The 16,267-nt window shown below is 47.6% G+C and overlaps 1 protein-coding gene across 1 annotated transcript in view; it reads right to left on the reverse strand.

The window, feature by feature from the left end:
• Positions 1-16,267, reverse strand: part of amot (angiomotin) — an 81,004-nt gene that overhangs the window by 6,890 nt on the left and 57,847 nt on the right. The window contains exons 6-11 of the mRNA XM_055643519.1: positions 13,314-13,459; positions 11,993-12,142; positions 6,837-7,027; positions 5,909-6,031; positions 4,831-5,063; positions 3,527-3,757 (exon numbers count right to left, since the gene is read on the reverse strand). Coding sequence (XP_055499494.1) covers positions 3,527-3,757; positions 4,831-5,063; positions 5,909-6,031; positions 6,837-7,027; positions 11,993-12,142; positions 13,314-13,459 — 1,074 coding nt within the window. The remainder of the gene's footprint in view (positions 1-3,526; positions 3,758-4,830; positions 5,064-5,908; positions 6,032-6,836; positions 7,028-11,992; positions 12,143-13,313; positions 13,460-16,267) is intronic.

A 16,267-nucleotide genomic window follows, 5' to 3' on the forward strand; every position in this document is an offset into this window, starting at 1 on the left:
CATGTCTCTGATCCACACAGCATCACCCGTTTCACATTTGAGTTAAAGATGCGTATTTTTGTGTTGATTGAGATGTGTTTTGAGCTCCAGATCTTCCCGAGCATGTTAAACACCAGCCTAGCCTTATTGATTCTACTTTTTATGTCTGCCTCTGCCCCTCCGGTGATGTCCACAACACTGCCTAGGCATGTGAATGTTTCTACCTCCTCTAGAGCAGAAGGATGGGTTTGCTGGTTTTGGAGTGGATCCTCATCACCTGTGTCTTGGCCGTGTTGGGTGCACGACTAAGTTGTGTTGCAGCTTGTGAGAGTCTGTCTGTCTTCTCTTGCATCTGTATCTGTGTGTGTGTGTGTGTGTGAAAGGAGAGCTACGTCTGCAGGTCAGGTAATGTAGAAATAGTCTTATGGACAACAGGCTGTGAAGATTTTTGACCTCATCGGTGGCCAGGTCAGTTACCTCATCAAGAGTGAAGAGTGGTTTATTGTCTTATGCACCGAAACAGAACATTTGTGATCATAATTCAGCAATCCCTGTCGGAATCTAAACCCATGTATTATACGAGTCCACCACTGATTCTCCGGCACCTCCTTTAATCCGGGCAAAATTACTGGAGCACACTTGAAATCCCCCCTGGAAGTCCCCGACCTCATTGGACTCCACTCGGAGGTTGGTCCGGCAAAACGGATAAGCCAGAAAGTTCTCTGGAACCAAGGGTGCCAGAAAATGGGTGGTGGGCCTGTAGTGACCAGGGTCAGAGGTCAACTAGCCTCGGGCACCTACATAGTCCTCCCTCTCTTCTCCACAGCTCATACAGTTTACCAACAATCAAATGTGCAGGAAGGAACTGCAGATGCTGGTTTAATTGGAAGATAGACGCAAAATGCTGGAGTAACTCAGCGGGTCAGGCAGCATCTATAGAGCGAAGGAATAGGTGACGTTTCGGGTTGAGATCCTTCCTCAGACCAAATGTTTGGCACAGACATTTTGGGCTGACGAGCCTGTTCTTCTTGCACTGTACAGTTCTTTGTTTTGTATATTTCAAACAATAATATATTTTGCGCCCATATTTATACCTGGGCCCATGTTTTATTTTGAACTATGCACCAAGATAATAATAAATGTCATGGTTAGCAAAAGGTTGCTCAATCTTCAACAAGGGTTATGCAAGGTCAGCAAGTCACGTTATCGAGTTGTAACACAATGATAAATCACAGATTAGCCTTCGTGTAACTCAGGATGCAGCGTTGCATCAGGAACAACTGGGTCTTGAAAAATACACCAAACCCTGGTGACTCTGTATACTGAAGATGCACACAACAAGCTGGAGTAACTCAGCGGGACAGGCAGCATCTCTGGGGAAAAGGAATAGGTGACATTGCGGGTCGAAACAGGACACGCAAGAGGCAGGAAACATGTGCCCCATGTTGAGGGAGTCCAGAACCAGGGGAGTAAGCCATTTAAAACGTAGACGAGGAAACAATTTTTCTCACAGAGAGTGGTGAGTCTGTGGAATTGTCTGCCTCAGAGGGCGGTGGAGGCCTGCTCTCTGGATGCTTTCAAGAGAGAGTTAGATAGGGCTCTTAAAAATAGCGAAGTCGTCAGTGGATATGGGGAGAAGGCAGGAACGGGGTACTGATTGGGGATGATCAGCCATGATCACATTGAATGGCGGCGCTGGCTCGAAGGGCCGAATGGCCTACTCCTGCACCTATTGTCAATTGAGACCCTTCTTCAGACTGAGAGTCTCTGGAAAGGGAAGCGAGAGATATAGACGGTGATGTGGAGAGATATAGAACAAATGAATGAATAGGCAAAAAAAAAACGATGATGAAGGAAACAGGCCATTGTAAGCTGCGGGTGAGGTGAAAACGAGTTACAGACAACGAAACTCACCAGGACGACTCTGCAATCCGTCTCAGTGTACTAATCCTATACACAAGCTCACAAGTTACTCCCAGCGTGATAGGAGCAGAATTAGGCCATTTGGCCCATCAAGTATACTCCGCCATTCAATCATGGCTGATCTATTTTTCCCTCCCAACCCTGTTCTCCCCATGATGCCTGTCACCCGTACTAATCAAGAATCTATCAATATCTGCCTGAAAAATGCCCAATGACTTGGCCTCTACCGCCGTCTGTGGGAATGAATTCCATAGATTCACCACCCTCTGACTAAAGAATTTCCTTTCTCATGTACACTTGTCCTGCATGTAAGATGTGCTTAGTTTAGTTTAGTTTAGAGATACAGCATTGAAACAATCCGTTTGGCCCACTGAGTCCGCACCAGCCAGCGATCCCCGTACACTAACACTATCCTACACACACTAGGGATAATGTGCAATTTTCACCGAGGCCAATTAACCTACAAACCTGCACATCGTTGGAGATGTGGAAGGAAACCGGAGCACCCGAAGAAAACCCACAGGGTCACGGGGAGAACGGACAAACTCCGTACAGACAGCACCCGTAGTCATGATCGAACCCGGGTCTCTGGCGCTGTGAGGCAGCAACTCTACCGCTGCGCCACCGTGCCAGCCTCTTGCGCCACCCGTAGCCGCGTGACAGGCAGCATCTGGAGAGAAGGAATGCCGTGGGACCAAGAGAATAAGAGAGCTGTGAATCGTAAGTTAGGGAGGAACTGCGAGATGCTTTCGGATTTTCAACTGATCGGATAGGTGGGGACACCAGAAGGCTGGGGGAAGGAGACAGCAGGGGCCGAGAGGGGACTCAGCAAGTGACAAAATTGGCAGAATTCATGTCTGGAGACTCCCCAAAGGAATGGGTGGCCTCCAATTCGGGCTGCTCGAGGACCCTTCTTCGGAGACGGAGTGGGAGGGGGAGTGAAGTTAGGGGAGGTCAGCTTGGTTATTGGGAAAGGTGTTCGGCGAAACGAGAGCTTGGTCTCACCGATATAGATCTGGACATCTAGAGCAGATGCAATAGATGAGGTTGGAAGAGATGCAGGTAAACCTCTGTCGCACCTGGAACGATTGCTTGGGTCCTTGAACGGAGTCGAGGGGGGAGGTAAAGGGACAAGTGTTGCATCTCTTGCGGTTCTTGCAAAAAAGTAACGTTGGTAAAGGAAATAAGCCATTGTTAGATGTTTGTTGGGTGAAAATGAGAAGAGTTGTGAGCAGTTCAGCTTGGAGGGAGACAGGATCAAACCCCTGCATATATTTAGCTTAGAGATACAGCTGTGGAAACAGGCCCTTCGGCCCACCGGGTCCGCGCCGACCAGCGATCCCCGCACATTAACACTATCCTACACACACACACACAAGGGACAATTTTTACATTTACCAAGCCAATTAACCTACAAACCTGTACGCCTCGGGAGTGTGGGAGGAAACTGTGAAGATCTTGGAGAAAACCCACGCAGGTCGCGGGGCAAACGTACAAACTCCGTACAGACAGCGCCCGTGGTCGGGATCGAACCCGGGTCTCCGGCGCTGTGAGGCAGCAACTCTGCCGCTGCGCCACCGTGATGACTGTCCCCCAAGTGACATTGGATGTGACATGAACGTACCATTATAGTTGCCTGTTGCTTCCAGCTGTGTGGAGCTGCTGGTGCTGGTGCTGAGCTTCACGGGCGCGAGTGACACAGCGCCCAGCTTGTTGTGCTCAGGTCCACGCTCCGTCTGGGTGCTGCTGTCACGACTCCCCGTCTTGGAGTGGGCTGACGGGACGGGCGTGGAGGGCAGGATGGGGGAGGAGGAGGAGGACTGCAACTCGTTTCTGTCCGGGCTCAGCAGGAAACCTGAAAGAACGGGAGGGACACAACTGCAACTAAACAACCGGCTACGTTTCACATCCCGGTATCAACACGGTGGCACGGAGGGTGGTGAATCTGTGGAATTCATTGCCACAGACGGCTGTGGAGGCCACGTTAAAAGATATCTTTAAGGCGGAGATTAGCAAGGAATAGGAGCAGAATTAGACCATTCGGCCCATCAAGTCTACTCCGCCATTCAACCATGGCTGATCTATATTGATCTGAATAACAATATTATTATTATTATTATTATTACTATTAATGTTTAATGTTTTATGTGTCATTCCTAACTGTCACTGTAAATCATGTTGTCACTTGTGGGCGGAGCACCAAGGCAAATTCCTTGTAGGTGAATATACTTGGCCAATAAACTTATACATTCATTCATTCATTATCATCTCTCTCCATCCGAACCCCATTCTCCTGCCTTCTCCCCATAACCCCCGACACCCGTACTAATCAAGAATCTATCTATCCCTGCCTTAAAAATATCCATTGACTTGGCCTCCACAACCGTCTGAGCAAAGAGTTCCACAGAATCACCAAACTTTTGACTAAAGAAATTCCTCTTTATTTCCTTCCTAAAGGAACGTCCTTTAATTCTGAGGCTATGACCTATAGTCCTAGTCTCTCCCACTAGTGGAAACATCCTTTCCGCATCCACTCTATCTATGCCTTTCATCATTCTGTAAGTTTCAATTGAGGTTAACCTCAACTCCAGCGAGTAGAGTCCCAGTGCTGTCAAATGCTCATCATATGCTAACCCACTCATTCCTGGAATCATTCTTGTAAACCTCCTCTGGGTCATTCAAAGGTAGATAAAAATGCTGGAGAAACTCAGCGGGTGAGGCAGCATCTATGGAGCGATGGATTAGGCAAAGTTTCGGGTCGAGACCCTTCTTTAGACTGATGTCGGGGGGGGGGGGGGGGGGGAGAAATGAAAGGAAGGGGCGGAGAGTAGGCTAGTGTGAGAGCTGGGAAGTGGAGGGGAGGGAGGGAGAAAGCGAGGGTCATTCAAATGGGTTCCGGGCGAGGAATCTTTTGACGAAGATGTTTACCTAAACTGCCCTTCCAGCTCCTGTCCTCCTTCTTCTCCTCAATGATGGGGTTACTGGACAGCAGTGAGGAGTAGGACGTGGGCCCAGAGGTGGCGTTGGTGATAGAAACCAAGGACTTTGACGGTCTTAACGCAGTTGGCTGTTCCGTTTTCACTTGCTCCCTCCTTGACCTCTGCTGGAGGACTTTGATCATCGCATCCTTCTCAATTATCTGAGCATGAAGGGTCTTAATCCTAAACAAATCAAGACAGGGGATACAGAGGATCAAGAAATGTCAAAGTCCAGAAAAAGTTATAACAAATCTTCCTCACAATATCACAAGTTTAGTTTTAGTTTTCCAGACGCAGCGCGGAAACAGGCTCTTCAGCCCACCGGGTCCGCCCGCGCCGGCCAGCGATCCCCGCACATTAACACGATCTTGCACGCACTGGGGACAATTTATGATTTTCCTGAAGCCAATTAACCTACAAACCTGTACATTGTGGGAGGAAACTGGAGTACCCGGAGAAAACCCACACGGGTCACGGGGAGAATGTACGATCTCTGTGCAGACAGCACCCGTGGTCGGGATCGAACCCGGGTCTCTGGCGCTGGAAGGCAGCAACTCCACCGCTGCGCCACCGTGCCGCAGAAAAAGTTGTAATTTATTGGTATTGGTTTGTGACATATAGTATAGGAGCGAGGTGTCACATAAACCTATGTAAAATATATTGGGTGTGTATACCAATTGTAAGCAATATTGATTTCTCTAACGTCAAGTAACACCCGGCATTTCATCCCTCCCCCACCCAAGTCGCAACAGCCAACAATGGCCCGTTTCCTTCATCATTGTTACTTGTTTGCATATCCTTCATTCATTGTTCTTTATCTCTCTACATCACCGTCTATATCTCCCCTTTCCCCGACTAGTCTGAAGAAGGCTCTCGACCTGAAACGTCACCCATTCCTTTCTCTCCAGAGAGGCTGCCTGTCCCACTGAGTTACTCCAGCTTTTTGTGTCTATCTTCGTAAACAATATCTACTTATTTTACATCAAACGTGGCCACCCGCTCGAATGACACCATTGCATATTCCCCACCTGCTTTCCATGTCAAGACACCTCCGATTAGCCATGAGGATTTCTTCCTCTTCCTTCTGAATCCTGGCCTCCAAGGACGTTTCGTAGCTTCCATTTGGTGAGTGGCCCAAGGCTGTCGTATCCCTACCAATAAACAAGCCGGGACAATTATCACCAGAGTTTAATCCTACATTCATACACAAGTCCAGAAGTTCTCGGAGCAGAATTAGGCCATTCAGCCCCTTCAAACTCTGTACAGACAAGCACCGGTAGTCAGGATTGAACCTGGGACTTTGGTGCCGTAAGGCAGCAGCTCAACTGCTGAGCCACCGGGATACTCGTACACAAAAATGAATTTCCCTGTACATGTGACAAATAACATACCATAAACCATAACACAACAAAGAACGAAGGTAGGCACATTAAGCCAGAGTAACTCAGCGGGCCAGGCAGCATCCCTGGAGAGAAGGAATGAGCGTCTCCAGAGATGCTGCCTGTCCCGCTGAGTTACTCCAGCATTTTGTGTCTATCTTCGATTTAAACCAGCATCTGCAGTTCCTTCCTTGACGATAAAATGATGAAGTGACAACTTTATTGTCTATTATTAAGTGGGGGTGGGAGATTGCAACCTTCACGTGGTCCGCCTTGTTTCGACGAATGCTATCAACCCGGCGTGCATAATCAAGTAAGATCAAATAGAACAAGTCCTACAACTTTAGGCTGTGCACCCCATACATGATAATAACAGTAAATCGTTTAAGAAAGAACTGCAGATGCTGGACAAATCGAAGGTAGACAAAAATGCTGGAGAGACTCACACGCTAAGTTTCTCCAGCATTTTTGTACAACGATACATCGACCATGTTTTGAGTACACTAGAATCTGGGATCACAGCAGCAGCTTAGAGCGGGGGGGGGATTTTTTGTGGAGCTTCTCGCCACGTGCGTACCTTTGAGCAGCCACGGTTGCGGCCGCATCCAATGCGAATTGGCGCATCACGCTTTCCTCCAGGTACTTCTGTTCCCACTTGGTCATGTCCGCCTCCAGCGCCAGGATCCGCTCCTCCTTTTCACGCAGCAGCTCCATCAAAGCCGTGGCGTTATACTCTGGGCCGCAGGCAGTGTGCGTTGTGCCCTGGCGCTTGACAAGGACAAAAGGAAAAGGCAGTCAAACAACCGTGAGGAGGTGTACAAAAGGTGCAGCAGCGCCTTTACTTTCTGAGGAGGCTCAAGAAAGCCCACCTGCCCCCCAGATCCTGACCAACTTTTACCGCTGTACCATCGAAAGCATCCTGACCACCTGCTTCACGGTACGGTACAGCAGTTGCACCGTGGCGGACAGGAAGGCACTACAACGGGTGGTGAAAACCGCTCAGTACATCATCGGTGCCCCGCTCCTTGCCATGGATGCCCTCCACCGAAAACGGTGTCTGAGACGGGCCGGGAAGATCATCAAAGACCCCTCACACCCCAACCATGGACTGTTTGCCCTCCTCCCATCAGGGAGGCGGTACAGGAGCCTCAGGTCTCGTACTAGTAGGATGAGGAACAGCTTCTACAATAATACCATCACATTGCTGAACTCGGAGTCCCGCCGATAGATTTCTCCAGTCTCTCCGTCCACACTGTTCAATTATTGTTTGATTATTCTGTATTTTTATTTTTATTTCTATATTGCACTATACTACGGACTGACGCTAAACTGCATTTCGTTGTACCCATACTCGTATTTGTGCAATGACATTAAAGTTGAATTGAGTTGAATTGAATTGAATTGAAAACCTCGAGTAGAATAGTGTCGGAAGGAACTGCAGCTGCCGGTTTAAACCAAAGATAGACACACAAAAAGCTGGAGTAACTCAGCGGGACAGGCAGCATCTCCGGAGAGAAGGAATGGCTGACGTTTCGTGTCCTCAGTCTGGAGAAGGGTCTCGACCCGAAACGTCACCCATTCCTTCTCTCCAGAAATGCTGCCTGTCCCGCTGAGTTACTCCAGCATTTTGTGTCTATCGTTAGTGTAAACCAGCATCTGCAGTTCATTTCGAAATTTTTTATTTTAGTTTAGTTTAGAGATACAGCACTTAAACAGGCCCTTTGGGCAGGTCACGGGGAGAACGTACTAACTCCATACAGACAGCACCCGTAGACAGTGTCGAGCAGGGGTCTCTGGCGCTGTAAGGCAGCAGCTTTTTCACACAGAGGGTGGTGGGTGTATGGAACGAGCTGTCGGAGGAGGTAGTTGAGGCTGGTACTATCGTATCATTTAAGAAACATTTGGACAGGTACATGGATAGGGAAGGCTTATAGGGTTGTGGACCAAACACGGGCATATGGGACGAGTGTAGATGGGGCTTGTTGGTTGGTGTGGGCAAGTTGGGCTGAAGGGTCTGTTTCCACTCTGTACGACTCAATTTTCACCCAGTGAGTTGTGAATTTGTGGAACTCTCTGCCACAGAAGGCAGTGGAGGCCGATTCGCTGGATATATTCAAGAGAGTTAGATATAGCTCTAAAGGAATCAAGGGATATGGGGAGAAAGCAGGAACGGGGCACTGATTTTGGATGATCAGCCATGATCATACTGAATGGCGGTGCTGGCTCAAAGGGCCAAATGGTCTCCTCCTACACCCATTTTCTATGTTTCTATGAATATGACATATTACTATTTTATACTGCTGGAAATAGGCTGGGGCTGGAGGCAAAATGGAGGCAAAAGCTGCAACGGGCCTTTGTGGTCAGCTGCAGTTAGAACTGTAAAATGGCTTCTCTTGCATATGGACTCCAGTGGGGACTTCTGTACATTCTGTACTAACCGGGGGACTGTGCTTATGTACGGGAATAGTCTGGCTGCGCTGAATGCAAAATGTATTTCATTGCACCTTTGTACACATACTAATAAAGGACCCATAAGCTAAACGAAAACTAAATGAAACTTAAACGAGAACTAAAACTATACTCAACCAAACTAAACTATACAAAACATTTTGAGGGTTTCAGTTTGCTATTTCCCAACTCTCTCCCTTCCTCTCAAAGGCGATGGCCGACACCACAATGAGGTTCAAGAATTAAAAGCCATTCAGCAAAATCTCCAAGAAGTTATTGTTCACATTTACTCGAGTCGGGATGGAAAGGAAATTCAATGAATGTCTGTTAGTGGAGATAGCAGGCAGGCCTGACCTCACAAAGGTCAGGGGTCACATACTGCCACAACAAATCCATGGACTTCCTTCCTGAAAGGTCAAATCGTGAACTAGAGGGGCTTTTAGATTTTCCCGAAACATCTTCACCATTTCAATAAACAATAGGTGCAGGAGTCGGCCATTCAGCCCTTTGAGCCAGCACCGCCATTCAATGTGATCATGGCTGATCATCCCCAATCAGTACCCCGTTCTTGCCTTCTCCCCATATCCCCCGACTCCGCTTTCTTTAAGAGCCCTATCTAGCTCTCTCTTGAAAGTATCCAGAGAATCAGCCTCTATTGCCCTCTGAGGCAGAGTATTCCACAGACTCACAACTCTCTGTGAGAAAAAGTGTTTCCACGTCTCCGTTCTAAATGGCTTACCCCTTATTCTTAAACTGTAGCCTCTTAGTCTGGACTCCCCCAACATCGGGAACATGTTTCGTGCCTCTAGCATGTCCAAACCCTTAACAATCTTATATGTTTCAATAAGATTCCCTCTCATCCTTCTAAACTCCATGTACAAGCCCAGCCGCTCCATTCTCTAAGCATATGACAGTCCTGCCATCCCTGGAATTAACCTTGTGAACCTATGCTGCACTCCCTCAATAGCAAGAATGTTCTTCCTCAAATTAGGGGACCAAAACTAATTTCACCAATATTCAACCAATACTCCAAGTGTGGTCTCACTAGGGCTCTGTACAACTGCAGAAGGACCTTTTTGCTCTTATACTCGACTCCTCTTGTTATAAAGGCCAACATGCCATTCGCTTTCTTCACTGCCTGCTGTACCACCATTTTTAATTTAAATTCCAGACATGTCCATTTGATTTCACAGCAAACCAACACCTCTCCTTCCATAAAAGGCTTAGGAAGTTTGGCCTGTCCCCAACTACTCTCACCAAATTCTATAGATTCATCGTGAAAACCATTTCATTGGAATGCACCGTATCTTGGTTTGGGAACAGCTCCATCCAAGACCACATGAAATTGCAGAGAATTGCGGACACAGCCCAAACCATCACACAAACCAACCTCCATTCCATTGACTCCATTTACACCTCACGCTGCCTTGGCAAGGCCAGCAGCATCATCAAGGGCCAGTCGCAGTATGGCCACTCCTCTTCTCCCTCTCCCATCAGGCAAAAGGTACAGAAGTGTGAAAACGCACACCTCCAGATTCAGGGACCGTTTCTTCCCAGCTGTTATCAGGCAACTGAACCATCCTGCCACAACTGGTGAGTGGTCCTGAGCTACTATCTACCTTATTGGAGGCCCTCCGACTATTTTTAATCGGATTTTACCTTGCACTAAACGTTATTCCCTTTATCCTGTAACTGTACTCTGTGGACAGCTTGATGGCAATCGTGCCTTGTTTCTCCGCTGACTGGATAAACACGGTACAAAATATTTTCACAGTACCTCAGTAAACGTGCCAATAAAACAAACTAAACCAAACCTGGCCGTTATGCTCCTTATACCTGCGTAAACTATATGAAACATTTTGTGGGGTTAATTCTGCTATTTCCCAACTCTCTCCCTTCCTCTCAAAGGTTAAGGCCGACACCACAATGCGGTTCGAGAATTAAAAGCCATTCAGCAAAATCTCCAAGAAGTCATTATTCACATTTACCAGTGTCAGGAAGTAAAGGAAATTCAATGAATGACTGTTGGTGGAGATAGCAGGCAGGGCCTGACCTCACACAGGTCACGGATCACATACTGCCGCAGCAAATCCACGGACTTCCTTCTTGAAAGCACAACCGCGAACGGGTCGGGCTTTAGGTTTTCCCGAATCATCTTCACCATTTCCATCATTTTTAATTTAAATTCCAAACATGTCTAATTGAATTTAAGTTCCTCCCACGGCCAACAAATGAGACTTGAACTGGTAAGGGCGACACGGTGGCGCAGCGGTGGAGTCGCTGCCTTACAGCGCTAGAGACCCGGGTTCGATACAGACTATAGGTGCCGTCTGTACATTCACTGTGTGGGTTTTCTCCGAGATCTTCAGATGCCCTCCCACATTCCGCAAAAGGTATCGCAGTATAAGGAGCATAACGGCCAGGTTTCGCAACAGTTTCTTCCCCCGAGCCATCAGACTCTTGAATTCCATGTCATGTGCCGCCACTAGTATCTATTTTATCTTTTTATCTATTTTATCCTTATGTTAATTTATGTTGCACGGTGAGCCAGATGCAACGAAATTTCGTTCAGACTTGCATTTGTTGGTGTATTTTTGAATGACAATAAAGTCTTTGATCGATTGATTGATTTAAGCTGGTAGCAAGTTGTAGTGAATTTTGTTCTCATTTGTATAGATTTCAGCTGACAACGTACATTTAAAAAGTATATCGAACACTTATACACTTTAAATTACGTTTTAAAGTATACGTTTTAAATTACGTTAATTCATCTGCAACTTATACAAATAAGATGATAACTCAGTTTCTTCTCCGACTCAGCAGGCCGCGGACGCCAGCAGGATCAACAAACTCATCAGGAAGGCTGGCTCCGTCCTGGGAATGGAGTTGGATTCATGGGAGGTGGTGTTGGAGGGGAGGATGCTCCTCAAACTGCGGAGCATCCTGGACAATACAGCTCACCCCCTCCATGACACACTGGTCAACCTGAGGAGGACCTTCAGCAACAGACTGGTTCCACCAAGATACAGCACAGAACGCCACAGGAGATCCTTCTTCCCTGTGGCTGTCAAACTGTACAACCTCCCCCATCGGGCGTCAGGTAGACAGACTCTTCCCAGACTCTTCCCTTCCCAATCTTTGCACATCCCCAATCCTTTCCACTCGTCAGTTTAATTTCATGTGTCATGTATGTTGTGTTTTAGGACGGTTGACAGATCAATTTCCCTCCTGGGATAAATAAAGCTCTATCGTATCGTGTGAAGCTGGGAGGAAGTTGCAAGGTACCTGCTGCATTCGAAGGGATTCCAGTTCCCTCTCGAGTCGGGTCCGCAGCCTGTGTTCAAGCTGTTCCCGTTTCTCGCAGGCCGCCTGAAGCTGGATCAAGGCCTGCTGCATCCGCTCCACCTTGTCCACGTACACCTGCTTCCTCTTCAGCTGCCATCAGGGTGGGGAGAAACGAGAGTCAGCACAGCAGACGTGGCACAGACAGACAGACATGCAGACAGAGACATGCACATGCAGACACACTCACAGACACGCTCACACACACACACACACTCGCAGACACACACAGAGACACACAGAGACACACACAGACACACACACAGACACACACACAGACACACACACACACACACACACACACACACACACACACACACACACACACACACACTCGCAGACACACACACACTCGCAGACACACACACACTCGCAGACACACACACACGCAGACGCAGACACACACACACACACGCACACACATCCTCCCCATCATGCATTGGGAACCTAGGCTTTGAGGATAACAACAATGGTGTATCTTGGGTAGCTCACAACCGAACAGTAATGGCGTCACGGTGGCGCAGCGGTAGAGTTGCTGCCTCACAGCGCCACAGACCCAGATACGATCCTGACTACGGGTGCTGTCTGTACGTTCTCCCTGTGACTGCGTGGGTTTTCTCCGGGTGCTCCGGTTTCCTCCCACACTCAAAAAAGACGTGCAGGTTTCGAGGTTAATTGGCTTTGGTAAAAATGTAAATTGTCCCTAGCATGTGTAGAATCGCTGGTCGGCATGGACTCGGTGGGCCGAAGGGCCGGTTTTACCATGCTGTATCTCTAAATTCTAAAGTAGGAACATTTAAATATCCAATTTTAGGCAACCTCTATCAACCCCCCCCCACACCCCCCCCGTCTTCCCTTTCTCCCCTCCCCCCCCCCCCTCACCCCTTCCCCCGTGTCCCACCTTGACTTGCACCTATTTCTCTCTCCCGACATTCCTTGCTTTAGTTTTTGTTTTGTTTAGGGATACAGCGTGAAAACAGGCCCTTCGGCCCACAAGGTCCATGCTGACCAGCCTTCACCCCTACACTAGTTCTATCCTACATGCCAGGGCCAATTTACAGAACGCAATTAGTCTGCAAACCTGTACACCTTTGCAGTGTGGGATGAAACGGAGCACCCGGAGGAAACCCAGGGGGTCACGGGGAGAACGTGCAAACTCCACACAGACGGGCTGGATGGACCCAGTGGGCCAAAAGGCCAGTTTCCACATTGAATCTTGCAATCATTTCTACAGATAACAACAGCATCCAACCCCTCATCTTACCTCGTCTTCCAACTTGACCACTTTGCCTTGGGTGTTGTTCAGAGCCTGATCTCGGATCTCAATGTGCCGCCTTTGATCCTCGTTATTGGCCCTGAGGGCGGACAGTTCCATCTCCAGCTTCTCCTTGTCTCTCAAATTTTCCTTATCTGGAAAGGCAACAGGTAAATAACGGAGGGGGGGGGGGAAAAAAAAATCATTCATTGCAGAAAACAGGAAATTCCTTTAATTGCAATGCATTCACATCGAGGGCCGGTGGGTACATGGAACGAGCTGCCAGTCTGAAGAAGGGTCCCATTACAAAACATCATCTATCCATGTTCTCCTGAGATGCTGGCCGTTTCACCCGCGGAGTTACTCCAGCACTTTGTGTCTTTTTCCGAGCTGCCTGCTTGAGGACAATAGACAATAGGTGCAGGAGTAGGCCATTCGGCCATTCGAGCAAGCACCGCCATTCACTGCGACCACGGCTGATTGAGACAGCAGAGGGAGGTAGTATAACAACATTTCAAAGCCATTTAGACAGATATATAGATAGGACAGGTTGAGGGGGATATGGGCCACATTCAGGCAGGTGGGATTGGTGTAGATGGGACATGTTGGTCAGCGTGGCCAAGTTGGGCCGAAAGGCCTGTTTCCACACTGTGTGTGACTATGACTCTAGAAAGGGCTTAATACACATGAATTCCTTCCAACACATTAATATTATTCTCATTTCTCCCTCATGCTACACTTTAGGTTGTGACTCCTCTAATTTAAACATATTTGTGCTTTCCCCTTTAACCTTCCTCACACTTCCGTGCACCTATTTAAAATACTCTTAGATGCCGCTGTTGTATCTGCCTCCACCACCACCCCTGGCCGTGTCCTCCAGGCACCCACCGCCCCCTGTGTACAAAAGCTTGCCCCATACATCTCCATTACTCACTAATAACGTCATTAGAGTATAATCACCCTCCATTCTTATGGCTATCTCTAAAGTAAACCACACTAAACCATGCCTTCCAGAGATGGACATTTCCATCCTGGGGTAAAGGTTCTGACTGTCTACCCTATCTATTTATTTATTTTTTAATATTTATTTTACTAGAAGCAATTGTACAAAGATAAAACATTCGGCATCTAAAATTAGACAGTTATTGTACAGCTTCATGTTTAACCTTATAACCTAAATTATGAAAATGAAAAAAGAAAAAAGGAAAGAAAAAGAAAACAAGAAAGGAAAAAAAGTAGAAAGTGAAAATATAGATCGAAAAAAACAAGAGAAAGACCCCTAAACTACCAAAGTAGTTGTGGCAGAAAGATATCGAGCCTGCACCGCCATTCAATATGGCTGATCATCCAACTCAGTATCCTGTACCTGCCTTCTCTCCATACCACCTGATCCCTTTAGCCACAAGGGCCGCATCTAACTCCCTCAGGAAAAGCTCCAGCTGGTGCATCAGTCAGCACTATGATGGCGGTGACATGCGAGAGACGAGATGAAGATGCTTTTGCAGTTGCATCTTTGTATGTGTTGATGGTTTGGAGATTTCCGATGCTGGCTGGTAGGCTATTCCAATCCCTTGCTGTCTTGAACAAGGGGTCACAGTTTAAGGATAAGGGGGAAATATTTTAGGACCGAGATGAAAAAAAAACATTTTTTACACAGAGAGTGGTGAATCTCTGGAATTCTCTGCCACTCAGTATCCTGAGAACCAGTGGATGTGGTGTACTGGACTTCCAGAAGGCTTTCGACAAGGTCCCACATAAGAGATTAGTATACAAACTTAAAGCCACATGGCATTGGGGGTTCAGTATTGATGTGGATAGAGAACTGGCTGGCAAACAGGAAGCAAAGAGTAGGAGTAAACGGGTCCTTTTCACAATGGCAGGCAGTGACTAGTGGGGTACCGCAAGGCTCAGTACTGGGACCCCAGCTATTTACAATATATATTAATGATCTGGATGAGGGAATTGAAGGCAATATCTCCAGTTTGCGGATGACACTATGATGGGGGGCAGTGTTAGGTGTGACATGCTAGAGACGAGATGAAGATGCTTTTGCAGTTGCATCTTTGTATGTGTTGATGTTTTGGAGATCTCCGATGCTGGCTGGTAGGCTGAGGTTATCCCTTTGCTGGCTTGAAACAAGGGGGTCACAGTTTATTAGGATAAGGGGGAAATTTTTAGGACCGAGATGAGCGAGACCTGGGTTTCATGGTACACCAGAGAGTGGTGAAGGCATCTGGAATTCTCTGCCACAGAAGGTAAGCGAGGCTTTCCAGTTCATTGGACCACACCTGGAGTATTGCGTGCAGTTTTGGTCTCCAAATCTGAGGAAGGACATTATTGCCATAGAGGGAGTGCAGAGACGGTTCACCAGACTGATTCCTGGGATGTCAGGACTGTCTTATGAAGAAAGACTGGATAGACTGGGTTTATACTCTCTAGAATTTAGGAGATTGAGAGGGGATCTTATAGAAACTTACAAAATTCTTAAGGGGTTGGACAGGCTAGATGCAGAAAGATTGTTCCCGATGTTGGGGAGTCCAGGACAAGGGGTCACAGCTTAAGGATAAGGGGGATATCCTTTAAAACCGAGATGAGAACTTTTTTCACACAGAGAGTGGTGAATCTCTGGAACTCTCTGCCACAGAGGGTAGTTGAGGCCAGTTCATTGGCTATATTTAAGAGGGAGTTAGATGTGGCCCATGTGACCAAGGGGATCAGAGGATATGGAGAGAAGGCAGGTACGGGATACTGAGTTGGATGATCAGCCATGATCATATTGAATGGCGGTGCAGGCTCGAAGGGCCGAATGGCCTACTCCTGCACCTAATTTCTATGTTTCTATATAGTTAAGAGGGAGTTAGATGTGGCCCTTGTGGCTAAAGGGATCAGGGGTTATGGAGAGAAGGCAGGTACAGGATACTGAGATGGCGGTGCAGGCTCGAAGGGCCTACTCCTGCACCTAT

The sequence above is a fragment of the Leucoraja erinacea genome, chromosome 12 (assembly GCF_028641065.1).
Source record: "Leucoraja erinacea ecotype New England chromosome 12, Leri_hhj_1, whole genome shotgun sequence".
Taxonomy (NCBI): domain Eukaryota; kingdom Metazoa; phylum Chordata; class Chondrichthyes; order Rajiformes; family Rajidae; genus Leucoraja; species Leucoraja erinaceus.